Raw genomic sequence first — 13,243 nt, 5'->3', positions numbered from 1 at the left:
TATAGAGTCAATGGCCATTTGTCGCTTTTTTAAGTATATTTTTATTATATATTTTGGTACAAAAATAGACTTGACCGAAGCTACCATTTTTTCATAAAAAAGAGCATGAACGGGTTGAAATACAGGATGAAAGTCTGCATGGGAATTCTTCATTTTCGGAGATAAAACCATGAAACATTTTTTTTAAACTTAAATTTATAAACATTTGTTCGATTTTTGATACCCGATTTATCATAGAAGAGCGCCGCCAGCAACAAAAAAAAAAAAATGAACGGTGTATTATTCGAAAAGTATCTTAAAAAAACTTAAAAATGCTGCCTAAAGTAAGTATTCCACGCGGACGAAGTCGCGGGTAAAAGCTAGTAAAGAATAAAGGTATGTGTGTATACGTTAGAGGAAGAGAGGTTGAGTGTGTGTGTAGAGCGTGTGGGAGATTTTTTTTTGTGCGAGGGTGTGGATGCAAGCATGCGTGCCAGAGGGTGTTCTTGGTTCATAGGCGAGCTATCCATCCAAGACCTCCAGAAGTCCCTCTGTGTGACAGTAGTCTTGGAGAAACTGCCATTCGTGTGCAATTGATTTACATTTGTACTTGTTTAGACCATACAGACATAAGAAGTTATGGAGTTAATTATATTATACAGGCGAGGCATAAAACTAAAAGTGGATATTTCTAGTGGTCAAAACTCACCTGCAATGAATTAGGTACCTAGAGTTGGAATTGCAATTGGACGTAGTTCCTGAAAAACGTTCCAAGCCAGAAACATCACAATTTCAGGACTTCGGGTTTAAAGTTTAATAAATATTAGTGTATTACATACATGTGGGTTATGCTACTATGTCATGATGTCATTTAAAGAGTGACAGTAGGGCTGCCATTTTTTGTCAGTCCGTTAATATGAATCACGTGACCAGTTTTGTGTAACTTAATTTCGACATGATCGTGGTTTGGAACGTTTTTCGGGAATTACGTCCAATTAAGATTGTCAAAATGTAGTCAAATATAACAATTTTGAGTATGATAATTGTATAAACACAGAATAAAGTATAAACGTTATAAGTACATAAAATGTCAAACACAATCATAGAAGTACATAGTCAGAAGCGAAGTTAATATGGTTACCTACTAAAAGGTTTTTTTTTCCCACCTCGATGAAAAAGCTGTCTTTTAGTCCCTGGTACGACGGACAAAAGTGGCCGATTCACTACTGGCAAAAGGCCCTTTTCCTTCATACCAGGGGCTAAAAGCGAGCTTTTCATCCAGGTGGGAAAATAAATAGTATACGCACCACGTGAGATAAGTAGGACATTGCCACCCGCGTCAATATTCCGCAGGTGAGAATGACCTACTTTTTTGCCTAGGTGCGTAATATGCTATTTTTACGTTGTCATTTATTTAAAATAAAAAGAGGGTTAGTAATCTATACTAATATTATAAAGCTGCAGTGTTTGTTTGTTTGAACGAGCTAATCTCTGGTACTACTGGTCCGATTTGAATGATTCTTTCAGTATTGGGTAGTCCATTTATCGAGGAAGGCTATAGGCTATGTTTTTTTTTCAAAATTAGGGATCCGTAATAAAATTGCCATTTTGTAACACAAGGTGTAAAATCGAAAACCTATTTTTGCGTGCGCTGCAGAAACTATTGACAATAGAACAAAATGATGTACAGGCTATAATATAGGCAATATTTTATTACTTATAAAACTATCGCTTGAATTATACTTTATATGGCAAAACAACGTTTGCCGGGTCAGCTAGTAATTAATAATATCCGGACAAAGGATTTTTAAGAATGTACAAAATTTGCATGGATCACCCAATTTCCCATCTGAGCTACTATAGTCATGTATATGTACTTGGTTAGTGGCGAAATTTACCTTTGTATTTTAATATTATTGTAGCTGTTTCTCATTAAACGCAGATAAAACTACATTTTTTAAAACTGAAACCTAGCTAGTTCGATTTATCGTCCCCGACATCCCCTATATACTAAATTTCATGAAAATCGTTGGAGCCGTTTCCGAGATTCAGAATGTATATAGTATATATATTTAGACCTACAAGAATTGCTCAATGTAGGTACTTGCAAAAATTTAAATAGAATAAAAGCACTATAAAATAATTATTTTATATTAACTAACAACAATATTATAAGTAGACTTTTATGTTTACGTGTCATTATTTTGTAATATATCAAATACGATCCCGGCGAAGTAAGAACAGTTAAAAGAGCTCTCCAAAAAGGTTTATTCTGCGAATCATTTATAAATGCGCACGTTATTTATAACGCTGTTTATAAATATAAATGGCCCAACGTGTGCCGAAACGAGTTACCAGAGGAATTTGTGAACTCACTGCGCAATTAAAACTCTTTGTTGTGTCGTCATTGCTGCGGTAAACAAAATATTGTGATTCATTATGTGCACGTGTTGGGTGCAAATCATTGCAGATCTTGCAGACATTTAAGGTTGAAATTAATTTATAAACATATAAAAATTATACAATATAGTATTATGTTAATTTCGACCACATGTTTCAAATCACGGGCTCTCTAATGAGATTATAAAACAATTTAATGATTTAAATAAAATGGGCTGAGAGTTTCTTATTAGTTCTATTCCCTATGTAACTTTGAATACGATTCATAATATCTTGGATGCAGCACCTTACAAACTAATTTGTTTTGTATATTACAGCCGTTGTAAAAATTACTCTATTTGATCTAAAAGAGTGGCCGTTCAATTCCTTGTGTGTTCTTCCACGAGCTCTACTTTTTCCGAACATAGTACATTCAGTAATTCAAATTACTTAAATATTTTAATTACAATTTTAAAGCACCTAGTTAAAGCATGATTGAATAAATTTATTACAATTTGACTTTGACATTTAAAAGACCCTTTACTTTGTATTTCGACAAATTGATTAGGTAAAGAAAGGCATAAATTCAAAAAATTCAAAATTCAAAAACACTTTATTCATGTAGGTCACAAAAATGACACTTATGAATGTCAACAAAAATATATAAATATTGTTTCTTATTGAATTTACCGCTACTTCGTAAAGGGTTGAGCTAATGAGAAGAAGTAGCAAGAAACTCATTGCCACTCTTTTAAGTCAAGATTTACATTTTAGTTGTTTTACAAATCATTTCAATTACAATATATGCAAAGTGACGCAACAAAAATACTCAAAAGTCAAAAACTGAAAGGCTTACATGAGTAAGTCAAAAAAAGAAAAAAAAAAGTAAATTAATACTTATAAACACAAGAGTTATTGAGTATAGTAGATGCATCAATCCACACATACCGTAAATAAATAGAGGCATTATGTGAGCATTTCATAAAATAAAATATATAATAACTTTAACTTTAAAGGAAATAATAATAATAAAAAAAACACATCAAGCAGACCTCCCGGTAACAAGATCATCCAGCCCCCACGAGTAGCACCCGTTCACGAGCATGACGCATGGACCAGCCATCGCCTCCCTCGACCATATTTTAGGGAAGGGAACGACCCGCCCCACGTCGCCGCCATAATAGTTAATGGCTGTTTCTTGAGTCATCTAATGTTCGCTGATGACATCGTAGTACTAGCAGAAACTCCAAAAGACCTAGAAAATATGATCAATTCACTAGACAAAGAAAGTTAAAAAATTGGATTAAAAATGAATTTCAATAAAACCAAAGTGATGACCAACACTTTACAAATAACCATTACCACTAGCGACAATGAAATTGAATACGTGAAAAATATATTTATCTGGGGAACAAATATCATTTGAAAAAAATTCCAACGAAGAAGAAGAAGTCGAAAGAAGAAGGAATCTAACCTGGAAAAAATTTTGGTCTTTGAAAGAAATTCTAAAGGGAGATTTTAATCACACCTTCGTGTGTAGAAGCGCTCTCTGGGTTTCCACGGAAGACCAGCGTTGTGAATTCTTTCGAAACCACAACTATGCTGAGTTGGTGGCCCAATGGCGTCATTAGATCGTAATTAACTATTATGATCATAATCAGAATGTATAATGACGTCAATAAACATTTTTTCTTTCTTTCTTTCTAATCTAAAGCTGAAGCAAACTGTAGTTGACACATGCTTATTACCTTGTCTTCTATATGGATGTCAAACATGGACTTTCACGAATAAAGTAAACGAAAAAATTAGAACGACACAGAGTGCAATAGAAAGAAGCATATTGGAAATAAGAAAAATTCAAAAGATAAGAAAAGTTCTAATTAGACAAAGAACAAAAATAAAAGATGCACTGACCCACGCATTGAAACTAAAATGATGGCTCATTTTCACGCCAATTTGAATTTAATAATATTATTATGATATTAAAATGGAGTGGGTGATAAAGATAATCAAATCGCTCTGATTGCATTAGACGTAGTAAGTATGGAACCAAATCTAATTTTTTAAACTCTTCATCCACTTGAATATACGTTAAACAATGAAATATTTGTTTGTGACAGAACATATTAGTCCGTCCACGTAGTATACGTACTAAAAAGGCAATCAAAGCGATGAAGGAAAGAATTCGAAGAAAATCTATATGCAAAATATTTTATCTCAGGAAATGAATACAGCGCCTGTAAACATGCTCCACTTATCTCCAAATCTCAGCTCAGGTGCGCTGACAGAAACATTTCCTGAATGTAATTTATAGGTCTTTGACTCCAAGTATTGCTATGTGTGTAAAGTCGTAGGCGTTTGGCAACCGCGCACGCTGGGAGTTTACGTACGAGCGCCATATTATATTATTACTAGCTGACCCAGGAAACGTTGTATTGCCAATTAAAGTAATAAAAAAAATCAATACTTAATATTTTTGGGGTATAAAAAATAGATGGCGTCCGATTCTCAGACCTACCAAATATATCGTACTACAATTATTGTATTCGATTGCTATCTTGCAACCCTATGCGGATTTGTGGATGGAACAGAGTAATATAAAACTCGCGATACACAAAAAGTTGTAGATCGTAGAAGGGAGAAAATATCAAGAAAATAAAATAAATACATTAAGGGGTACCCTTATCATTTAGGGGTATAATAAATAGATGTTGGCCGATTCTAAGACCTACCCGATATGCGCACAAAATTTAATTTCCGTCGTTTCGGAGGAGTTTTCTCCTTTACTCAGAATGCCAAGTTTTAACGGTCCGGCAACTATATATTCTTCGGAGTGTATTAAGAAAACATGCGACCCTACCCCTCAACGTGACTGTTCTTGAACGACGCCGCACCCAAATATGTCCCATAATAAAATGTAAAACGGCCTTCGCAAAACGTCAATATGATGCTCTATCCTCTAAGCTTTACAATAAGATTCATGAGAAGACTTTTATCTACACACTAAGCAATTTTGAGGTAAAAAAGAATTACATACACACACACACATACACACACACACACACACACATACATTCACATTTAATTTTTATTTTTTAATTTTATTTCGTTGTCATTGTCATTTGTCGAGGAATCACTGACCCAGAAGATACAGTTTTAACTAGTTTCGGGGTCAGAGGTCAACCTCTTTTAATATCACTGCAAAACCGTTTTTCAATGTTCAATGTATTGTTACAATTAGCGATAAGAAGATGTAAATAATTGGTATTATGTAATAAATATTGTACATTTAGTAATTTAAGTTATTCGCAGTGAGTGTAAAAGAAAATGAAATAAAATATTATTATTATTAGTTTGGTAACGAACACCGGGACATGAGAATTTTTATTTTATTTATATTTTGTATGTAGTACCATTTCTACTGTTATAATGAGAGCTGCGATAGCGGGTAACGGCGGATTTGCAGCTGGTCTGTCTGTCTGAGTGACGGAACTAGGAACTAAAGCACCTGATATAAAACATCGTAACTGTAACAACATGATTTGAGTCTTAACACAATACATCACGTTGCATTTTCGCACGTTAACCGCGAGATCAAGGATGGAATGTTTTATGTGCCTGTAACAAAGTCACCGGTATGTTGTACTAATCTTTGATCATTTATACGGCTAGATAGACTATCACAGCTATGGAAACATCGAAAAATATTGAATTAACCTCTATTTTGAACAATGCACGGACACTACCACAAAGTACAAATTGCGGGTGTAAGATGTATCGTGTCACGCACACTAAACTATTAAACCTGGCCTATTTTTAACGGTTGTCTAACAGCAAGAGACACTATACAGACGTATAAATTATATAAGACTAGCTGACCCAGCAAACGTAGTATTGCCAATTAAGATAATAAAAAAAATATTTGGGGTATAAAAAATAGATGACGACTGGTTCTTAGACCTACCAAATATATCGCACATAAAATTTATCGTACTAAAATTATTGTATTCGATTGCTATCATTCAATAGTATAGCGGATTTGTGGATGGAACCGAATAATATAAAAATCGCGATACAAAAATAGGTGTTGATCGTAGATGGGTGAAAATTTTAAGTTGTATGTACTTTCCAATTTAAGATATCGATCGACATGGAAGATGGTTAGTGCTTAGATATTGGTTGAAATTTAATTTGTGACAAAACTTATGAATTATCAATAAACTTAAAAATAATCTGATAGATAGTTAACAACTGTAGTTAATCTACCTACTATAGTTAACTAAAATTAGGTTTATTTTTTACCTCTTGAGAAAGTTAGAAAGATATAAAGATTCTAATTAGTTGTTCATTTTAAACTATTCTTTCAATTTGATTTCTGAACGACAGGAACACATGAAAGGAAAAACAAAATTTTTGTTTCTTTTTCCGAGAATTTTCATATTTATACACCTTTTAAACCTTCTCTGGACTTCCATAAATAATTCAAGACCAAAATTTGCAAAATCGGTCCAACCGTTCGCGAGACTAACGAACAGCAGTTCATTTTTATATATATATAGATAGTAATATTGTAGATTGTATGTATATGGAGGGTAATCTCAACAGCGATTCTACTTCAATTGTAATAGAAATGGCGTTGCATATCATTCTTTCTCACTCAAATCCAATTGCTATCTCTCTTATTATAAAGACAAAATCTAAGAGCGGAGTTATAGGGAAATCTAGTACCTACCTATATTATACTTTTTCTTAATTTTGCAAATACAAAGCCTTCATTTTTATTTTCCCCATTGATTAGGTATTATATAACAGCCTCCAACTGTCACTTCTGATATCATTCCATGGTATGGTATAATTCCCACGGTATTCTACGCGTATATCGGACGGCCTGCGAACGTTAAGTTTACTTTACAATCAATGAACAATGGCATTCTGACCACTTAACCGGATTTCATTTACAATGGAACTAAATAAACACTTAAAGTTATTGGAACTTGCCGTAATAAATCAGAAAAAAACCGCACCCAAATCAACTTAGCCGTTTCTGAGATGAGATTACACAAACGCACAGACAAAAATTCTAAGAACTACCTTTTCGGCGTTGATTGTGAAGACGTGCCACTCTTACGGCGGTGATCACTTAAAGGTGAACCGAACCTACGCTCGTTTGTCCTTCTTATCTATAAAAATATATTTATGTATTTTGAAAGCACGCCACTCTTGTATTCATCCACAGACCTGTATAAGTACAACTGGACAGGCTGTTCATGTGTTTGACAGCAAATTTTTTGTGCCTATTTGAAGCGCCACTCGCGAGCGTCCAGAGAACAAATTTTGACGTATAATACAAATGGCTGCGAAGGAACGTACGATACTCTGAAGTATTTTTGTATTTTGAATTAATTTCGTTCGTTTTCCGTATTATTTAAACTTCAAGAATCAACGTAATAAAGTATACATTTTTTTTGTAAATAGTTTCCCACCATCTATTGATGTTTGCTAAGGTTGTCATCACTAGTATTAGTACCGCAGACTCTCGCTACATGCCCAACAGCGCCAAAATGGCGAATATCAAATCAAACAGACACAAAAGCATTTTGACAGCCGCCAGTCCAGTGGTATATAGTAGAGGTCAGTGTATTCACCCGATACTCGAATGAGACGTCTATCGAGTTATTAATTGCGTAATCAATAGATGAGTTCTGTGCATAGTCCGGCAGTTGGCACTCAGCGCTGATAAATAAATCACATAGCTAGATATAACGCCACGTGGACAGGGCAACAAGTGACAACCGCGCCACAACTGTGATATTTTTCTTAATCAATTTTAATGTTTCGGCGGTCATTTTAATTGATGACGTCACATTATAACAAACAACAAACTACTCTTAGATTGGGTAAGTACTAACTAAGAAAATATTCACAGGATGCCGGATAGATTATGGGTACCACAACGGCGCTTATTTCTACCGTGAATCAGTAATGTGTAAACATACTGTGTTTTGGTCTAAATGGCGCCGTAGCTAGAGAAATGACCGGGTAAATAAGACTTAACATGTTATGTCTCAATGAGCACAAATTATTGTAGTGCCGCTCAGAATTTTTGGGTTTTTCAAGAATCCTGAGCGGCACAGCATTGTAATAGGTAGGGCGTATCAAATACCATCAGCTGAACGTCGTCTCGTTCGTTATTTTCGTAAAAAGAAAGAACTGACTGTGGCGCAGGCGTTCTGTAGGTCCAATGATACCCAGCATTCATTATTTGTTGATCTGAACAATTTGTAACAGAACGACATCAACAGTCGTGCAAAAAGTGCAGTTTAAAAGTTTTAAGTCGTTCCGTGCGAGAGCTCTTCCACTGAGCCAACCGTTCGATTGACGTACCTTTCATAAATCTTGTACGTCTTGTTTAATTCTCAGGTTGTGGCTTCATCTACAAGGTCTACTTTACAGTTGATAATCTGCTCAACCCCAATATTTGCATATTAGGAAATTGACTTAACATGTCGCTCTTTCAAATCTAAACAATTTGTTAGTTTTTTAAAGTGATAAACCTCACTTCTGGAATAAATTAACACAAATTTAATTTTGTTTTCATACATTTTATTTTTTAGTAGTTTTTATGAAATATTTGATATTCTTTAAGCACGATTCATATATTGGATGCAGCACTTTACAAACTAATTTGTTATGTATATTACAGCCTTTGTAAAATACTCTAAATGATTGAAAAGAGCGGCCGTTGAGTTTCTTGTATGTTTTTCTCACGGGCTCGACTATTTCCGAACGTATGGTACATTCAGTAATTTTAAAGAAATAAGAATTAATAGTGACGATTCAACAGCGCTCAGTTTAAGCCTACTAGAATAAAGTTTATTTGACTTTGACTTTGAAAAAAAAAACAACTAGTTAATATGAGGTGACTCAGTGAGGAAATATATAAAAAATCTGTTTAAATAATTGATTGAATTAACTTGGTAGTTTATCATTTGCGTCCTTTCTGATATTTTCCTGAATTCTGAAGCGATCCTTCAAATTCATCATCAAAAATTGGTAATAATTGCATATCATTACACTATCGCTGTCTCGGCAAACGTTGTTTTACAGTGTTGTTTTACCATAAAGATTATGTACTCCGCGCCCGCTCATGGCATGAATTGTCATATGTAACAAAATGTCATTGACTAATTTGTTTAGCGAATATATAAGTAGGTATTTTTATGTCCCAAAAAATATACGTTCCAGATAAGTATTAACACAATAAACACTGCATCTTATGGTATAAGTATTATTCCGATCGGCTCAGTAGTTTTCGCAAAATAACCGAAGGAAAAAACGGCTCTCCATCTAAGTATAAGTATAAATTGTATAGCATAGATGTTAGTAGCCAATGACGTGACTCACAAACCGTGATGTTATTTTGGGCCTTTTTCATTCTTCGAGTTCAAAGCATGTTTATATTAAGTCTTATATATTTAAATGAGCAATTCTTGTATATAATCTGAATCTCGGAAACGGCTACAACTGTTTTCATAAAATTTAGTATACAGGGGATTTCGGGGAGGATAAATCGATATAGCTAGGTTTCAATCTAAAAAAATTTAGTTTTATCCGTGTTTTATTGAGAAACAGCTACAATAATATTACAATACAAAGGTAAATCTCGCCACAAAAAACTAGACTATAATAGCTCAGATGGGACATTATGTGATCCGGAAAGCAGAAGACCCCGGTTCGAATCCAGATGTCCTATTAGTTTTTTTTTGTTCAAGTTTTGTACATTCTTAAAAATCCGAGAAAATCTCGGTCGTCCGGATATATTATACTAAAATGAAAACACAAGGAGAATGAACTTCAATTGATTAAGTTATTGTGTACAAGACTGGTACCTATTGCTACCCAACTTCCGGTACAAGCAGACCACAATGGTGTATAACCGGGCTTATTTACCTATGTAAAAGTGTGTAACGTTAACGGAATTCTCTAGCTGTGATATTAACTGTCACAAAAAGGTCTCAAACGACAGTTTGTCACGTTTTTTCCTTTAATTATAAAAAAAAATGAATATTTATTATAAATATGATAAAAAATTATTATTGGAATCATGCGAAAATAATCGTGACAATTTTTTCTTTGTTATTGTCAACCATTTGGGTTTTCTATTTCTTCCGTGAAGCGTAATGTGTAAACATTACTGTGTTTCGGTCTGAAGGGCGCCGTAGCTAGTAAAATTACTGGGCAAATTAGACTTAACATCTTATGTCTCAAGGTGACGAGCGCAATTATAGTGCCGCTCAGAATGTTTGGGTTTTTCAAGAATCCTGGGCGGCACTGCATTGTAATGGGTAGGGCGTATCAATTACCATTAGCTGCACGTCCTGCTCCTCTCGACCCTTATTTTCACAAAAAAAAAATCATTGAGATGGAACTTTGATATATTTCCTAATACAGAAGATATAGAAAGAGTTAGATATAAAAATGGACAGTAATTTTCTCAAAGTTGTTTCCTTTAGAATTGTTTTTGATGTCAGTTAGCGACTACTGCAGAAACAAATGGCGAATGTGAGAGAGGAGAAAGGGCACAAGATATTCTTCTACTATTCTTTTTTGTTTCGGATATTAATCGCAACAAGCAGACGAACATATACATTAGGTACATAGTACATATATTGCTTTTGAAACACCAGGCTCTTGTATACAATGGGCAGTCGGTGAAGACAACTGTGAACTGAAAACTTTATGTAATAAAATCAAATAACTGTAGTAATTTTATTTCTGATTAATATAGGCTGGAGACTACGGTGGGGCATTTATTTTACAATGTGGTCCAATTTGGACTCCAACAAAATCATATAATATTCTATTATGATGTTTATTACTAAACTATCAGCGATCCCCAACAGGAATGGTAAATTTGTATATTGGAAAATTAAGAATACATACTACTTCTTAGCTTTTAGTGGAAACTACAGAGTAGCGTAAGAATACTGGCAGAATATCCGCTTTCAAGGCTGATACAGTCGTATCAAGAAGTGCGATTCAGCAAGTTTTTTTCGACTTTTTTCAGCAGTCTCGGAAAAATATGAGTGAGGTTAGAAAATTTAGAAAAAAAAGATGTTCCGCACTAAAAAATTGCAGAAGTTATTAAAAAAATACTAAAAAAGGGGGTTTGGTTTTTGCAAATACATCTCAAAAATGAATGAAGATTTATGAAATGTAAAAAAAGATCTACAGTTATTTTGGGTATCGATGAAAAATTTTAATAAAATAGCACTTATTTATTTAACTTATATTATGCCAGCTTTTGGTGCTCCAGTAGCTCTATTAAGAGGAGTAGATAGTACATACCTTGAACATTACTGCTCAACCGAAAGTGATTTATGTAATTACAGACATACATTAATATTGTTAGCATGTTGATGACGCGATCTTGAAAGTTTTTCACTCCAGAAATAGCTCAATACGCTCTAAGAAGTTTTCGCTTGGAAAAACAATCTATGTAGGTACATACGATATTTAAATTATGATAACAATAAAACTCCTTAACTGACATTTATTCGAACAAAACAAATATTATAACTAAATTTACAATACTATGACTACATAAAATTAAAACTATCATTACGTGGAAGCGTACCAAGAATACTGGCAGCATTTCCGCGTGGGTTAGCTAGGCTGATCCGTTGACCGAGATAGCTGCCAGCGCTTAGGTTTCCAGTATAAGTTTCTTAGGTATAAAACTGAGTGAACCACATCAAAGTAGATGTGGTGTTCAGGTGGATTTTCTTGGGCGTCACGGGTTATCCTGCCTAAAATCCGAAAGTCGTATCAGTCGTCACGCCAGTATTAATGAAGTTATCCGCAGGGCATTTGCCGCTCTTAATATACCAGCTGTTGTAGAGCTAAATGGTATTACCGGCCGCGATGGCAAGTGTCCTGATGGTATGCCGCTGGTGGCTTGGGCACAGGGAAGGGTGCTGGTGTAGGACGCGACTTGCGTCGACACTCTGGCTCCTTCTCATGTCCAAGCTACGTCAGTTGGTGCTGGGGCTGCTGCTTCGACTGCCGAAGACGGCAAGCGTCGTAAGTATGTTGGTCTCAGTGAGTCATACATCTTTGTGCCGTTTGGTGTCGAGATACTTGGCCCGTGGGGCCTAGAGGCGCGGAGAATTTTCAAAATACTATATTCTCGCCTTGATAACATGTATTTATAACACTTTCGCTTCGGCTGTCAATATATACCTGTAGGTTACAAGATTAACTAAGTGATTATGTGAAGTGAAGTGAAGAGTGGAGGGTAAACTGAATGTCCTTTTACCCTTTCTTGTACTTATAGTACCCTGGTACCCGAGTCAACATGTCTTCTAGAGGAATTCAAGATGGCTCTAAATCACCAAGAATCATCACCGATTCTTTCTTCGATGACGAAGGTAAGTAAGTTTGTTTATTTGATGTAAGGTTTTACAATCAACATAAAAAATATTTATAGCCACGTAGATTATCCTGAAAATTTCATCGACCCAATTAAAAGAAGGGGCATTTACGACATACGGGGCACGACGAAAAATTAAAATCTATAATTTATACTTCTCATTGACCTTCATGAAATTTTGCGAAAAGAAAGGTCTGCCAGCTTAATTCTTAAAAACAAAAGTACGTACATTGTTCAGAAGGGCAGAAAGTTGGCGAGGGTGCAATTTGTAGGCCCTCAATAGTCTACATACAATACACCAGAGAGGTGGAATAGTAAAACAGTGTTTTAAAAATTAAAGCTACATACTATTTAAATTTTATAATCATAATTAAACTATTATATTCATAAAGGTTAAAGAAATAGACAGTAGTTAAAATGGAATGCATTTTAATGTTGTGGCCATATGAAATA

The 13,243-nt window shown here is 34.6% G+C and overlaps 1 protein-coding gene across 9 annotated transcripts in view; it reads left to right on the top strand.

Annotated features, from left to right (window-relative positions):
• LOC126964789 (AMP deaminase 2) overlaps positions 1–13,243 on the top strand; it is a 62,224-nt gene that overhangs the window by 12,151 nt on the left and 36,830 nt on the right. For 4 of the 9 annotated variants that reach the window (XM_050808045.1, XM_050808047.1, XM_050808044.1 and 1 more), the window contains exon 2: positions 12,607–12,788. The exons of 3 other annotated variants lie outside the window; for them this stretch is intronic. In XM_050808045.1, the coding sequence (XP_050664002.1) occupies positions 12,716–12,788 (73 nt within the window). In that variant the 5' untranslated portion in view covers positions 12,607–12,715. The remainder of the gene's footprint in view (positions 1–12,606; positions 12,789–13,243) is intronic. 2 more of the 9 variants (XM_050808048.1, XM_050808049.1) reach the window with 1 other exon arrangement.

Source organism: Leptidea sinapis, chromosome 6 (assembly GCF_905404315.1).
Source record: "Leptidea sinapis chromosome 6, ilLepSina1.1, whole genome shotgun sequence".
In the NCBI taxonomy this organism is placed as follows: Eukaryota; Metazoa; Arthropoda; class Insecta; order Lepidoptera; family Pieridae; genus Leptidea; species Leptidea sinapis.
Note: the sequence above shows the minus strand (reverse complement) of the source record. Positions and strands in the feature narration are given on the sequence as shown.